The sequence below is a fragment of the Somniosus microcephalus genome, chromosome 12 (assembly GCF_052327205.1).
Source record: "Somniosus microcephalus isolate GS21.2 chromosome 12, FLI_Smic_1.0, whole genome shotgun sequence".
Taxonomy (NCBI): Eukaryota; Metazoa; Chordata; class Chondrichthyes; order Squaliformes; family Somniosidae; genus Somniosus; species Somniosus microcephalus.
Genome location: NC_140998.1, coordinates 226,688,536 through 226,705,107, shown reverse-complemented (window position 1 = coordinate 226,705,107; position 16,572 = coordinate 226,688,536). Strand labels below are relative to the sequence as shown.

At 43.4% G+C, this 16,572-nt stretch overlaps 1 protein-coding gene across 1 annotated transcript in view; it reads left to right on the top strand.

Moving 5' to 3' along the window:
• Positions 1–16,572, top strand: part of LOC147110219 (rap guanine nucleotide exchange factor 2-like) — a 148,960-nt gene that overhangs the window by 56,453 nt on the left and 75,935 nt on the right. The window contains exons 11-13 of the mRNA XM_086002496.1: positions 8,704–8,915; positions 11,574–11,697; positions 14,863–15,065. Of these exons, the coding sequence (XP_085858622.1) occupies positions 8,704–8,915; positions 11,574–11,697; positions 14,863–15,065 (539 nt within the window). The remainder of the gene's footprint in view (positions 1–8,703; positions 8,916–11,573; positions 11,698–14,862; positions 15,066–16,572) is intronic.

Sequence of the window (16,572 nt, the reverse complement as noted above, 5' to 3'; positions counted from 1 at the left end):
ATTCGAGTAGGCCGAAAACGTGCCGGTAACCGCGCAGGCCAAAGCTAATGGCCGCCCGCTGAAAGAACGCAGACAGGTATTTTGGTGCTGCCTGCTAATTGACATGAGCAGAGTGGAGAAGCTGTTGTGCAACGTGCTCTTTCCGGCGCTAACCTCAGCAGGAGGCTGAAGATCGCGTCTGAAGGATCGGTGCGGGGTTTTGACTGCTCCTGGGTTTTGCTATCGAGTCTGCTGATGGTGCTGGAGAGGGATGGTGATGCACCAGCTTGCAGCTAGCAGTGACAATGCACTAGCCTGCATACCACATAGGTGATTCACTCCCTGGTGAGTGGGTCTTATAGCACAGGCTCAGATCTGGAGTGACCGTGACTGGAAACACCACATAAAGACTGTGATACAGATGTCCTTAAATCGTTGCATGAGGCATCAATGGAAATAAATTTTAAAATGGGGAACATGAACTCTTGGTCAGGAGTTTACTGGTGTAAATAGTGCAGAAGAGAGTTCAATTAAATTTTTAACAACAGCAGACTTTTGAGAAACTCTTGGTGAGAATATGCTGTCAAGCTTTTTAAAAGCAGACTTCCAAACTTTGCATCTCATTTTATCAGTTCCTACACTAGAAAAACCCAATGTTTAAAACTTAAGGAAATGCAGCTTTGATTTTTCTTGATATTATTACAATTGTAGTACAGTAGAGTTTATTTTAAAAGTATTTATCTCTGATACTGTTTGACTGACATGGGGGGAGATTTGATGCATCTCATTGGAAGCAATTTTCACTCCAATAGCGCTGCATAGTTAACAGTTATCCAGCAGCAGCTGTTTACTGTGTGGATTGTAGCACACAGCCGCTTTCTCCCGCCTCTACTCGCTGTCAACGTCTTCACACACTGGCGTGCTTTGGAGAGGGCTGTAAGAAGAGTGGCAAGCTCCAAAATGAATAGCGTGCGTCAATTCAGTGTTGCACGGCAATTGACGTCACAGTTCCGCTAATTAAAATACTTGCCTGAGCACAGGCAACGGCAGTGCTGCTGACCTGCTGAAAATGGCATCCGCCGTGGGATCCGCCAGAAGTGGGGTGGCCGCCAATTTTTTCAACAAAACAGGCCTTAACGGCCAGCGCTAACACCTGCAATTTCTAGGCTTAAGTATTCAGCCATGTGGCATTGCAATATCTGTCAACAGAGAAGCTTAAGATGGTTGAAATATGGTGAGGTGTCTGGCAATAGGTACTTTGGAGACAAGTTCAACAGCAACAGCACAACAACTTGCATTTATATAGCAGCTTTAATATAGAAAAACATCCCAGGGTATAAAACTGAGCGAAGGCTTCATTGGCTTGAACTGAAAACTGTAACAGTCTCAAAGTAGCACTTAATGAGGTGGGTGTTGAGCTGGAGCACAAGGCCTCTTTGTACCGTATTCAGAGCACTAACATTTTTCTCTAAAGCCCTTTTTAGTGTTTTACTGGCATGTATGAATGTTTATTTTCAATTTCACCAGGTACTTTGTGTGATAATTTGTAAACCTTGCAAGGCTTTATTGAATTTAATGGGCAGCAGATTATGAAAGGACAGTGGAATGGTGCAGTTGGCCCAGTAAAGAACCAACTAATACAACTATAAGGATGGAAACAAGAGCAGAAGGGGATTAGGGAGAATGTAAAAATGATGGCGAGAGAGGTAGCAAATGGAAACTGAGCCATGCTTGATATATGACTCAGGCTGAAATTAAACATCTACTACATGCTACCACAACACAAAAGCAAAGCACTGCGGGTGCTGGAAATCTGAAGTAAAAACAGAAAATGTTGGAAATACTCAGCAGGTCAGGCAGCAGCATCAACATCTACCTCTACACATATGTAGGAGAAGCCTGCAGAGAGAGCTGTAAATTTAAAATACCTTCTTTTGTAGTTCACTTTGCCACGCTGGGATCCTTGAACCACAACACAGTGCTGGGAGCACTTGCATAAAAATGAATTTTCATCAAAATTGTATTATGTAGAAGTTGTAACCGAAATCTATCGTTATTCTGTGTGTTGTATTAAAAAAAACGAATCATATGTTAGTGGAAATATCACAGAAGATGGAAAGACGTTGCGGTACTGTAGACTTTAATAGCAGTCCTATATTGGTTTGAAATTACTCTGTTGACAAAAATTTAAATGCATCACTATCCTTTCCAAATGACTCTAATGTGAAGCTTGACCTGATGAGCATCATATATTCCTTCAAATGATGACTTACTAGAGTAATCTGAAGGAGTTGTAATTCTTCACTTACAAAGCTGCAGTAAAGCTTGATTCGGCAAATGTGTTTCTTTCTATTGGAAATGGAACAATGGCAATGATGAGCTTCTAAATGGAGGGACACAAATGTATCCTTTGCTTTTACTATTGTAAGAAAAGGGAATTAGTGTTGAATAGAGCATTTTCAAATGTGAAATGTTATTCCTTTTTATAAGTTTCAAAATTGTATTGAAAAGTAACAAAAGCTGAAAAACATTAAAAAAAACAAGATTTATTGTTAACACTAAAAGTTGTTCAAGTGCATATTGTGCAAAGATTGCAACCCTACTTAAGGATGTTTAGTGTACAAAATTTTAATGAGTTACATAAATAGTAAATCTCTGACATAAGTTAAAATATTTGCTTGGAATATATCTTTTATTATGATTGAAATATTTAGATTATGTAACTAGTTTCAGTTACAAGGAAAAAGTTTGTAAATTGTAGTCCCAGTGCTAGAATATTGTAGGGGCAAAGGATAAGTGGGTTAGACCAGCAAAGGAAGTCTCCTGTGTAGGGTTCTCAAAATTCCCACATTCCCCCAAAATTATGGATCAAGGGACCCTGTTTGGACAAGTTATTAAAAACAGGGTCCCCAAAATGGCTTCTGTAACCTCGTGACCAAAACCAACAGGATTTTTGAAAGCAAGGCCCTGCAGACAGGCAGGCCCCGAAACGAAACTTAAAATGCAGGAATCTGTGAAAAGGACACTCTGGAGCCAGACAGCTAAAGTATACACAGAATATGCATTCATTCGCCTTGAAATAGATCAAGCTAGAATGGGCCTAGAATCGAGGCCATTAGGCTTCTGCATATTTAATCAGTAACAGCTCACAGTAGCCATCAAGTCAGGATGGGGACAATTAAGCTTCATCCATGACAAACAACCAGGACATCGGGGCCATTAGACCTGGAGACAACTGCTCCAGTAGTCGTTAAAATAAATGGCTGTAATCATTTAAACAAGCCCGCCAAAAGTTAGACAAAAGGACTGACCTGATTTGGCGCGCAGATAAGGAGTTGAAGAACGGGTATAATTGTAGGCCCATCAGTGGTGATCGCTCTCTTGCTCTGCCCTCTTATCGTTTGGCTTTTGGCCTGCTGCCGCTCGTTCTCGTACCCTGGCCTCATGGCGGGCTCTCTTCTCGCTCCCCGCGCTGCTCAACAACCAAGGATGCCCATTACACCGGGGCCAAACGTGGGAGAACAAAATCCGATTCGAAATCGCACAGAACACACAGGCCACAAACGGGCAGACGAGACGAGACGAAGAAGAAGGTGAACCGGTAAAGGCAGAGAAGGGCAGTGGAAAGACGCATTGGGGGACAAACGCCCAGTTATAAGCTGGCGTTTGGTGAATAAGTTGGCATTGTGTGTATGGACAGTAAAAACCCCAGTGTAAGAGCCCAGTTTTATGAATAAGCTGGTATTTTAAGCATGGGTAGTGAAATCATCTAGACGGTAAAAACCGCTAACCGACCCCCAACCGCAACGTTACCGCTGACGGCCGCCCAGGGAAGAAGACCCATCACGACTCGACGACGATGGTAGCTGAGGAAAAAGGAGGGTGCTACGCATCAACAACTTCAGCGCCGCGCCCTGAGACCACGTGGTGATGGGATACCCCAAAGGACAGCAAGAGCGGACCTCAAAATCAACCCATTTAAAGCAACAGGGTTTGGATTGGTGAGCATGAATTCCTGGCCCCTCATAGCTTAATCTAGTTAGGTATAGGGGGTGGGGTAAGGATAAGGGGATTGTTAATGTAGTTGTTTTCCCTCGATGTGCCGTGTGTTCCCCATTCCCATATAAGTGTAATTGTTTATGCCTGTATTTCATACCAGTAATTTTCATAAGATTGTTTTATTCTGCTTTTAATAAAATGTTGGTTTTCTTGCACCAAACCACTTGTCTACTCGATTTTCTGTATCGCCGCTGTTGTGTATGTAATATGTGTGCTACTTTGAACCTATGGACAGGACTGCACTGCTTGTAGGGCGTAGTGATACGCAGTACCACTCCTGGCCATAGGGGTATAAATAGTACTGTGGGTACTGATCTCCCCTCAGTTCCCGCCTGTGGGCATGAAGTAAAGACCTATGTATAGTCCCTACCTCCAACCAGTAAAGACCTGTTTGAGTTATACGTTTAAGTCTTTGTGTTAATTGTTCAATACAATACACATACTTAACACTGGCGACGAGTCAGGTTCTTACCCTGCGGCAGTTGAAGAGAGGTTTCAAACATCACCACCCCACTAGAAGCGACAGGCTTTAGGACTCTGAAGCCTCCATCAGCGACTGAGCACTGGAGTGCAGCAAACATCCTGACAGCTTCCAGCGACTGACAGAAGTCTTTCTGCAGTTTCCTTGTTCAACCTAGGTGGTGGGGTAAGCCGTGCAGTGTTGGCTGCAAAGACAGGGCTGGGGAAGTTGGAGAAGATAAGGGCGATCGCAATCCCTGATAAGAGCCGCGGTGAAACGCGCGAGCGGGTAAGCCAGAGCCCGGGAGGGAGCGAGCAAGAGCCGCACGAGCGGGTGAGCCAGAGGCCGGGAGCCGCTTCAAGTGCGAGGCGCAGCGCGGGCCAGCGATCGGAACCAAAGATAAGGGCCGCACTCGGACTGAAAGGCGCGGCGGCTGCAGAAGCTAAAGGTGCGAGAGCCGCGGTGCACAGCGCGGGCTATCGATCGCGGCGAAGATAAGGGCCGCACTCGGGGGCTGAAGGGAGACGGCGTCGGGGGACGGGTGAAGACCGCCAAGCGCGGGAAAACCGCCATTTTGTGGGCGGAGGACGACGGCAAGAGCGGGAAGCCGCCATCTTTGATAACAAGTAAACAAAATAAAATCTGAGAAATTGCAAATCTACAATGCCTAAACATGGGAATATTAGTACCTTTGATAGTGACCTCGAAGATTGGGCCATATATGTTGAAAGAGTAAAAAATTATTGTAAGGCCAATAAAATTCATGACCAAGATAAAGCTCTAACATTATTAAATTTAATGGGTGCGAAGACATACGGGCAATTGAAACACCTGTTATCACCAGATGAACCGGCGGATAAGACGTTCGATGAGATTGTTACTGTCCTGAAAGATCATCTAAACCCCACGCCGCTGATGCTAGCGGAACGATTTAAATTTTACGACAGAAGGCAGCTACAGCATGAAAGCAATGCTGATTATTTGCTGGAATTGCGTAAATTAGCGAAATATTGCCAGTTTGGAACGGGACTGACAGAGGCACTTCGAGACAAATTTGTGTGTGGTTTATTTAAACAGGATACACAAAAGCGACTGCTAGAGGAGAATGAGCTGACGCTTGAGAAGGCGGTCACTATGGCAGCAGCACACGAAGCCGCAGCGAGAGGCACGGCAGTAATGCAGCTACGGTCACCGGAGCTCAGTGCACACAAATTGGGTGTGAGTTCTGGCAAATGTTATCGTTGTGGAAAGACAACGCATGATCAGAACCAGTGTTGGTTTAAAAACCAAGAATGTAGAACTTGTGGTAGGCTTGGACATATAGCTAGAGTATGCAGGTCAGGGAAGAAGACCAGCAACAAGAAGTCACCGCAAGGAAAATACGCAAAGGTACACAAGGTGACTGAACAGGAGTCCGATTCAGACGCTAGCAGTAATGAACTGGCTAGCTTAAGCTGTAATGAACTGGCTAGCTTAAGAGTACTCAACGCTGGTAAGGGTGCAGACCTCCAGACAATTTGGGTCACTCTTCAGATAGAAGGAGTCCAAGTAAAACTGGAATTGGACACTGGATCGGCATTGACGGTCATAAATAAGAAAGATTACGGAAAGTTATTCCAACATATTCCCCTACAGGATACGGGGATTATATTGAAAACATACACGGGGCAAAGAGTGTACCCCATCGGGAAAATAGAGGTTGCAGTGGTCCACAAGGGCGAAGACAGTCAAATAATGGACTTATATGTGATATCTGAAGGAGGTCCTCCACTACTAGGACGGGAGTGGATTAGGAAAATGAATATGGACTGGCATTTCCTACAAACAATAACGAGTGAGAACTCGGTGAAGATAGTCGGCCCAGACTCTGGAACGGATGATGGTAAGCCCAACTCAGGTGCAAAAGACAAAGTTTCAGCACAGAATTCCACTGAGCAACAACAACATAGTTTAACTGTGGATTCTGAGTCTGGCAAGTCTACTGATGTGCCCATTTCTGAGGGACACCGGGCTCGAACTCAACTCCATTTCAAACTACAACAGCAATTAGAACAAATGCTTCGCCGTTGTGAGCAAGAGTTGAATGCAACGAAAGAGTTCTTTGATATAGAGTTGGAGAATCTGGAAAGACAACAGAAGCAGCTGATGGAGAAAATGGAGCAGGAGCACACAAAACGTCTGGTGTCAGAGGAGTTAACGGTCAGCCAACTCCTGCATATGCTGAAGGACAGGACTCTGAAATGGAAAAAACTTGAACACGAACTTCAATATTCAAACGAAAGGGGTTCGGAGCTCTCAAAGGTTATTGGAAGAGCTGAGGTGGCAACACAGACTGAGATGACTGCAACAGAGCAGCCCTTGGATGCCAAAAGTACGCTGACTCACGTCAACGTAGAACAACAGACCGCTGAAACAGCTGCTCCGGTAGAGGGATTGAATAGTCCGATCAATCAATCTCCAAAAGAAGTTGAAGTAGTAAAATCTCAAATGAGGTCATTAGTAAACGACTTGCTGAAAGCCCAGAAAAAGCTGGATGAAGAGGTACGCATGAAGAAGTCTCTTCAGGAAAGATGTCTGGACTTGGAACAAAAGCTGGCTAACGCCCAGCTGGGTATGGAGGAAATAGAAGACCCTCTCGCTGGCCTAGATCAGGACGACACCGAATATTACTATGTCCTGTCCTGCCCAACTTGTAACTTCGACTCCCACCATACAGAAATCATGGAGGAGCACCGAAAGTCTACGGAACACCGGGAGAAGGTGGCTCTACTACGGAAAAAGGAGGAAGAGAAGGAGGAACTGCGCATGCAGCTGGCAGCTGACAGTGGAGCCCAGAGAGTCTCCAAGAAGCAGAAAAGGAAAAGTCGAAACAGAAGATGACCCATCTGAACCATTATTACCTCTACCAGATCACACACGTGGTCCCTCCGAACGGAGCCAATTCAGTTCGGAAGTTCAAACTGTTAAATCCATGGAAGGACTATTGAATGAGTCACTCCAGCAACGTGAACCGACTACACCACAGAGATTGAATCTGTGAACTGTTTTCCGCAGAGACTGAACCTGTGATCTGTTTTGACATGAAGTTATCTATGTATCTATGTTATTCTGTTATGTAAACCTGAAGTTATATATGTATATATGTTATTACGTTATGTTAAATGGGGAGATGACTGTAAAGCTAGGAAGGGAGGAATGTTGTGCATGTAATATGTGTGCTACTTTGAACCTATGGACAGGACTGCACTACTTGTAGGGCGTAGTGATACGCAGTACCACTCCTGGCCATAGGGGTATAAATAGTACTGTGGGTACTGATCTCCCCTCAGTTCCCGCCTGTGGGCATGAAGTAAAGACCTATGTATAGTCCCTACCTCCAACCAGTAAAGACCTGTTTGAGTTATACGTTTAAGTCTTTGTGTTAATTGTTCAATACCATACACATACTTAACAGCCGCCTGTACCTAAGTCCGGTGTCTGGAACCCAGGGGTGTGGGAGCAATTCGAAGCGCTCCAAGGCAGCCCGAGGTGAAGCTGACTGGGCGCACGCCACCCCCTACACTGGCAATCCCCAGTGCTTGCTGAAAATGACAGTGAGCCAAGGACTCCTCATTAACCAGCATTACTGACTTTCGCAATGAATTCGGGGTGGAAATGGAAAGTGGGGTGTAGCGATTGTTACATTTTTTCTGTTCATTGTTAGCAATATTAAAGCTAGAGCTGAATAATACAAACAGAGAATATATTTCTGCTTTAAACTCAGAAAAATGTAAAGTTTATTTGAATCGATCGTGGAAAATATGAAATTCTAATGGTCTAAGTTGTGCTGTGGATCTTATTGTCTTATAAAGATGCTGTGTTTACAAATGAGAAATGTTTCTGCAGGACGTGTTCACCGGTTATGTTGCTAAATGTGTGCTGCACCCTTGCTGAATGGTTTTGGCTACTGATATTGTGAATTGAAACCTACCCACAATCTTCATTTCAACCCATAATGGCAAACATTCAATGGTTCATATAAAAAAGGGGATACACATCATTTCTGTCTAGTGTTTTAGAGATTGAAACATTGCGGTTTAAACATTTTTTTTTAAAGGTGGCTAAATTTCAAGTTAAGTTGGCGGTTTACTTCTTAAAAGACCTGTTTAGATTTTGTTGTAAGTAATACATATTGTAATTTTGTTTTGTCTTCTCTCAAAACCTAGTGGTCTACAACTTGCACCTGTGGCACGACTGCGGAATACTTGGGAAAAACTTCCACGCAAATATGAGAAGTTATTTCAGGATCTTCAGGATTTCTTGGACCCTTCCAGAAATATGGCTGAATACTGCAATGTTCTCAATAACCAGAACCTGCAGTCTCCCATTATTCCTCTCTTCCCTATGATCAAGAAATATCTGACATTCCTGCATGAAGGTAGCTCTATTTTAAAAAAAAAATTGTGACTGTGGTTTCATTTTTGCAGTTTTCTCTACTTTAAATATCAGTACTTTTTTCACACCATGCTCATGATTTGTCAATTATCTTGTTACGATCGCACATCTTGCATTACCATTTAATTACTTTGTGGGGAATTTTAACCTGAAAAATCTTGGGGCGAGGGGGAAGTTAAAGTGTTAAAAGTCTAAATCCTGACCCCAACCCACCTCCGACCCGCCCACTTCTGGGTTTAACTGAGGGGTCACAGGCAGTCAACCCACTGCCAGGAGGCGGTTTGGCACTTTAACTATGATAATGAGGTCTGGAAGCCTCATGATTTAAGCTGGTGTGTAGGTTTGACTGTGGTTGGCCGGGAATCCCAGGCCCCAGGACTCCCGGTAGCTGCAGTGAGGCGAGGACCGCCATGACTGTTGCACTGACCCCTATTTATGCCACGCTATTGCGTGTTCAGCAGTAATTTCAATTTCATCTCAGGCCTTAGGTGACTAATATAAATAACTCGAGCTTTATGAATTTATCTGAACCACTCAATTAAATTACTGTGTTGTGATCATTTCTAGTTATATCCTATTCTCCACTAGATGAAGCTATGTCACCACAGGCCAATTTATTTGTTTCCCAATAAAGGTACACTTGTGTATATTGTATCTTGTATACATCGGAATGCTAAAGAAGGGAAATATTGAAAACAAAGTTTTACTCTTGTCATTGAGCTTGTGCAAGCCCATCACTCTTCAAGTATGAGGAAATTATGTAGTCACGATATGACTTGGAATTTATCAATAACAGTCTGTGATATGGGGACTGAAAATAAGAAGAATTTGAAGATCTTTCTTCTATTGGGTGAAGGGGTTCCAGGCCACTACCCTGGCCTGAACCCTACTGATGGGGCCCACATCCACCGATGTGGAAGCCAGTACTCCTCACCTCACTGGGCGTACAACTCTCCACAGATGCACCGGATCCCAACTGAGCCAAAGGTGTAGGTACTGCCGGTGTAGGAATCCCTGCCCCTGGCTTTGTCCCATTGCAGTCAATTGCCTGGTAAGGGTGAAGGAAGGTTTTGCCCCTAACAAGGCCTGGACACTCTGCACTCCACAGAAGAAAATGCCACAAATTCTTATTTTTTTAAGTAAGTGATCAGCCTCCTAACACAGCATATGGCTGCAGTCGGGTGCTTGGGTAACCCCTCCCCCCAGGATGGACAGGCACTGGTGCTTCCAGCCACCATCGTGGTCTTTGTTTTCTGGTAGATTCTGCTGGTCTCCTAGCAGAGTTGCAGCAGCAGACTCACAAACCCCCCAAAAGATTTCTGTATTGTTCTTTATCCTTTATAACAGTTAACTTTCAAAGAATACCAAAATATAGACTGAAAGATCAATGACTGTTAAGGTGACTTTTATTTGTCAAGCTGAGAAATGCTGATGGTACTGGAAACTGCACGCCATTGGGCCGCCTAGTTGAGAGGTGATGATAGAACTGAGCTCTGGAGGTTACAAACCCATTAGTTTCTTATGTTTATTTATGATGCCCTGCTTTTGAAATGCATGAATAGTAGAAATGGAAGTGAGCCCAACAAAGCTTTCTGTCCTCAGTGACATTCACTTCCACCATTCTGAGCTGAGTGCAAAACACATGAAAATCATGACTTGAAAGTAGAATTGGTTAATCTTTGCATTCAGCAAGGTAAGGAATGTTAGTGCTGGGAAATGGCTTCTTTCCTGCTTTGTGTATCGTCTCAGCATCAATTAATCCCACATTAGATGCACCACATTCAACTGCACAGTAAAGCTTCCTCTATTTTTTGGTTAACTCAAATCTTTGAAGAGAACTTTCAACTGCACTTCATACATTTTTTCCAGCATTCTCACCAAACACCCTTGTGTCCCTTCAGACTGAGCTTTGTTGAGTTGAGGTTGCTAAAGCTCATTTTACATAAAAATGTTATAAAGTTGAAGAAAGCTTTCATCCCGTCAGTCTCGGCTGAGCTCAGACCGAGGTTCCTTAGCTGAAATGACTCTATGCTGGTCCATGCTGCTACCAAATCCACTATCAAAACAATTTTTTAACTTTACATTTTTATAGTGTTTGCAGGCATTTGGATGATGTAAAATCCTGGGAAAGAAATTGAGTTTAAGAAAGTAAAACACAGGAGAATCATAGGTCTCACTACACAGTCTAATCTTTCAGAATGCCATGTATTTATAATTACAGTGTGATTTCCCTTTAACCTTCCATTTTCACTAATTAATTTGCAACGTCTACGTTAGCATAGCTGCTAACCATTAATAGCTCTATCCTGATTTACGGTCGGTGCCGTCCTCCTACCAACATCCCTATTATTGAAAGCAATACTCATCATGCAGCCTCATACTCTGACTCATTCCTTCACTGTTATAAAACTTTGGAATTCCTTATTTCACTCAGTCTTTCCTTCCTCCTACAATTTTCAGACATTTAAAACTCAAGCTTGCTGTCATCCATTCCCTACTTCCTGATTTACCTTTTCAACCTTGATGGGGTCTCAGTCCTTCGCATGGGGTTCTCTGGATGTTAAATAGACATTTTAATGTGTAAAATTGAAATCTGTTTAGCTGTCCTCGTCAGGAATCATTTTATTTTTTCTTCCCTTAGGGAATGACTCCAAAGTGGAAGGTTTGGTGAATTTTGAAAAGCTACGGATGATTGCTAAAGAAATCCGTAATGTTGGCTGTATGGCTTCAGTTAATATCAATCCTGCTTTTATGTTCAGAACAAGGTTAGTGCTATCTGTTCACAGAATAATGGAATCCATAGTGATGTAAACTGAGCCAATGAAAATTATTCATTGTACAGAATTAAATACCTCCTCAGAAAGGCTGGATGTGGATAAAATTGCTTTTTGTTCTTAAAAGAATAAGCACAATTCAGATTGTTTCAATCCAGAAAACACAGCAGCATTGGTGCTCTGAGGACACAAACACCTTGCTTTCCATTGAAGTAACCTGCCTGATACCTAAGTGCTAAGAATTGCATAATCAGCAAAAAAAGAAGTGTAATTATGTTACATTTATTTAATCATAGTTATTTTGGCGCTGTATGTTTTTGGTGTTTCATCCAGGTGTACAGTGTTTCACAAATTTTTTTGAAATGTCTCTTTCTTCTGCAGTGCAATGCAGGTCTTACATTAGCAGTCTGTAGACGACAATTCAGAAGTGTCTTATATTTTATACTATTGAACAGGAGCTAAATGAATGCATCAAATAGCTCCTATTTGTTACTATAACTGACAAAATTGTGTACAGTCCCGTATTTTGCATATGCACTGTTTTGATTTTCCAAAATCAAAAGTATTAAATCAGTTCAAGTTTGTAAACCCATGATGGTGAGAAATTGAAAGTACTGACCAAAGAACAGCTGTAGTAACTTGAATAACAAAAGCCCTCCCATAGCGTCCTTGCACTCATTTTACTAGTTCCTCTTGGAACTCTCTTTAAAAAAAGATCATGGTAAAGTACATACATGTGTATCAGCAAGGACTTGCATGCAGCAAGCTAGCATGTGCACCGTTTTCAAAAAAATTAGATTCCGATCCTGGGCCTCCTCCAACTGCCGGCGCGCAGTGCTTGCGTAACCCAGGGGCGCAGTTAGTTCGATGCATCCCCTGGGATCACGTGGGCCATGGAGAACCAATGGTAGCAGGGAATGCCCATTCATAAATTTGACAGGAAGAGCTGTCAAAAGTATAAATACTATAAGCCCCCAAAACATAACTAAAACTTCAAATAATTTTTTTTAATCACATTTTAATAATCACTATAAATTACATAAAATAACTATTTTAAACAATAATTTAAATTTTTGAAAAATTAATTACAGTTTCTAACGGGGCTAAAAATAAACTTACCTTTCTTTAAAGTATTTAAAAATAATAAACCTGTGGAAAAAATGTTTTAATTTTCATTAATTCACCACTTACCTTGTTAAAAGCAGGCCTTGCGCCTGCTTTTTAAAAGTGTAACTGCTGGAGACTTAGGCCTAGAAATTCAGTTGCTTACGCCACCAGTTTGCACCCAAAGAGGCCACTCAGAGGCTTTAGCGCCACTGGCCACAAACACCGCGATATTTAGCGGGGTGCTAATGGCGGTGTTAGCCTGTAGCGCTGCGCCGCCACCGATGACGTCATCGGTGTGCGCAGCGCCCCGCTACCGCCCCGAACGCCATATTAGGTCGCACCCGCCTCTTCCGCGCCGGCCGCAAATAGCGACCGGTACACAGGGGCCAACCTGTGGCGGTAGTGGAGTGAGTTAAGGTGAAGGTGCGGCCGGCTGCTTTTTCGACGGCCGCCTGCCCGCACCTCCGTCCCCGGCCTCCTACACCCCCCCCCCCCCCCCCGCGGCATTGCTGGCTGTTTCCCGAGAGCCCGGCACTTCTCCTTGGTGCCGGGCTCATTTGCCGGCACTCGCGAGCGGGGATCGCGCTGTTGCAGGCACCTCCCCCTTAACAGTAGGAGGAAGGCCTGCAGTACCGCTGCGTGCCGTGCCGCAGTGGGTGGCGCTGCGGCACTTTGCGCGCCGATATTCAGTTTCAGCGCCCCAAGCGGGGCGTGGGAAGCCTCGGTTAGCGGCCGGCTTCCATTTGGGGCGCAGAAACTGAATATCCCAATGGCGCAAGTGGCTCCGCGCGCAGTGGTAATTCCGGCGCCCAGGCGAGCTTGGCGCCCCAAACTGAATTTTTAGCCCTTAGACTCCCGGAAAAACCTGAAAAAACCCCCGAAAGTTCCATGCGCACGCGCTGCCTCTCCGGCGCACGTGTTCGACCTCTGAACCCCTTCAGTTAAGGGAACGGAAGTTCTGGTTTCCCACGCATGCGCTGTGCATGCACGAAACTGGCACTTCCGTTGGGCCTACGCGTGAGTACCCAGCGCGTACTCACCCGTGGGGACCCGAATTTCTGGGCCAATATATATGATAAATTGTCAGATTTTTAGCCCTGAAAAACAGTAACTGTTTAAAAAGTCTTTTTAAAGATAAACATTAAAAAAAATTGACAGTCATAATTACGTGGACAATTAAGTATTATAATTACAATATACTTCCCCTTTCCTGCAGCATTAGGGATTGAGTTTGACTTCTGGTTTCATCAGTGGTTCAGCTTAATGTTGGGTTTGTATCTCCCTTGACAGTAGTTGATAGAGATACATTTTAATAAACTTTAGGTACTTATAAATGGAAAATTGGATTTTATTTTTTTAACTTAATTTACTTTTACAGGGAAAATAACCACATATTTATACATAATTTGTTAAATACTTCCACTGTAGTGGAAAAGTTTTATTCTAAATATTTATCTGTATTTATTGGCATCCTGGTAGCTCAGATGGTGGGAGTGATTTTTGAAGTCTCAGCATTCAGTGATTTTTGGGCTAAGCTGCTGATGGATTGCAGTCCCAGTATCTGTTTATCGATCTTATGTAGAGGGAAAAGTTCCATTCTTTGTGAGTGGAAGAGATTGGCTGCTTAAATTGTACCTTCCTTCTGATCATAAAGTGGTGTAGAGAAATATTGAGTTAATTTTGTTTTCAATATTGTCAGGATTTATTATAACTGCTATTTAACATCAGTCCTGCATGAGCTTCAACTCCTGCTCCAACTGTTCTGCCGGAGCAGTAGCTTCTTTTAAACCAGTGGGCAGAGATGCTTATAGTGCTGTAAAGTTTGATTGCCAAGTTGAAGCAGGATAGGGCTATCTGCAGAGTAGTTGCTGGTTTTTATTTCCCTTTCACTCTTCATTCCGTTTCCTTCATTTTTGTCTGTCTGACTTACTGGAATGAGGCAGTGTTATTTTGAGCTTGAACAAGACTGACCTCAATCTGACTTTTGCATGTCCCAGTCATTGACCTTCCATGCTGAAACCAGCGGCATCTCTCTTTCCCCTGCAGCAGGTTGTTGAGCTACGGCAATACAAATGCTGCAATGCTGGACGAGAAACGGGTACGTCGCAGCTTGTTTCTCAATGCAAAGGAACTCTACGAAGATGCAAAGATGGCTCGGAAAGTAAAACAGTACCTTGCAAACCTTAACCTTGACATGGATGAAGGAAGCCTGCAGGCCTTGTCACTGCAGTGTGAGCCAAGTACTAAAAGATGTAAGTCACGGAACTTTTTTATATTCTTTGAGAAAACGTTAATTAATTTGCATTGTATCAACAAATGAAGCAACCAGTAGTTCAGATTTCATTAGGCTGTGGGTTAAAGGAAACATTCAATTTCCTTCCAGTTGTGAAAAACAATAAATAACAATTTTGAAATGGTTTATTAAAATACTAGTAGTCTTGACTTTAAATATGATGTTTTGTTACAAAAGAGATAATTTATAATATGGTTCTTCTGTATAATTAAAATGAGATAATCCATTATGAAGTTAGGATTTTAAATTCTTTTTGTGATAGAACATCTGGAGCAATCTATAACATTCTTTCACATGCAGTATTTTAACTAAAAATAATGCCTGAATGTTTACTTAAAACTTCAACCTTTAAGTATCAATTGAGTGCTCCCGATTCACGACTAATATGCCAATCCCATTCAGCATGTTGAAGCTGCTGTCATTGCTGTTCAATTTGCAGGTCCAGTGAAATGACAATCACCTTGGGTGAACTGGTTTAAGTATTTAGCACTGAAATATGCACTAATATTACAGTTTAAACACTAGAAAGGCTGCAATAAACCAACACTTAATTAAAAACATACTATGTTAAATATTTAATTCTTATTTATGGTATTAATGAGAAGTATTCCCATGGGGACCAATTTTGAAGTAAAACCAAAAAAATGTTTTTTGGACGATTTTAAGAGATATGATAAAGCAGTATCTTCCTATAAAAAGCATGATGAGGACTCGGATTTTGCAATCAGCGGCGAAGGAACAGCACTTGCCGTTCACCTTGCTGACATCTGCCCACAGAGTTTTGACCAGCTTTAGATTGCAGATTTGCTCTAATGCGACGTTTTTTCCAGAGCACCGCCCACTACAGGGGATCTGTGGCGTCTGTGAGCAGGTCAAGTAACAGCAAGGCTATTCAACCAATCAGATTGAAGAATCCTCACTGAGACACGCAGGGCTGGATTTTCAATGGGGCCTGGAGGCGTGATTGGAGGCATTGGGGGGGGGGTTAAAATCGCGAAAACTGGCGGGCGGGACCCCGCCGCCTGGTTCCCAACTCCGAGCAACTTTAAATCAGTGGAAGCCCTTGCGATTGACAAAAATATCTGGATTGCGATGGGGTGCCTTAAGGGCCACATGTGTGCAGTCAACGACGCCCTGCACCCTTGGAAAGCCTGCCAGATGAGCTATTCCAACCGCACGTGCCGTGACACTTGCTTGATCATTGGTGAAATGGATGTGATTGTGTGCGATGGCAAAGAGGGCATCGGTTACCTGCGTGATGCAAGTGTGTGCGGCCGCCTGGGAGATGCCGCTGATGTCTGCTGCTGATCCCTGGAATGAGCCTGAGGCAAAAAAGTTGAGTGCGGTGGTGACTTTGACGGCCACTGCTAAGGGTTGTCCACTTGGTCCTCTGGCCTGCAGGTCTTTTTGCAGCATTGCACAGATGTCACCCACTACCTCTCGTGAAAGTCGGAGCCGCCTTTGGC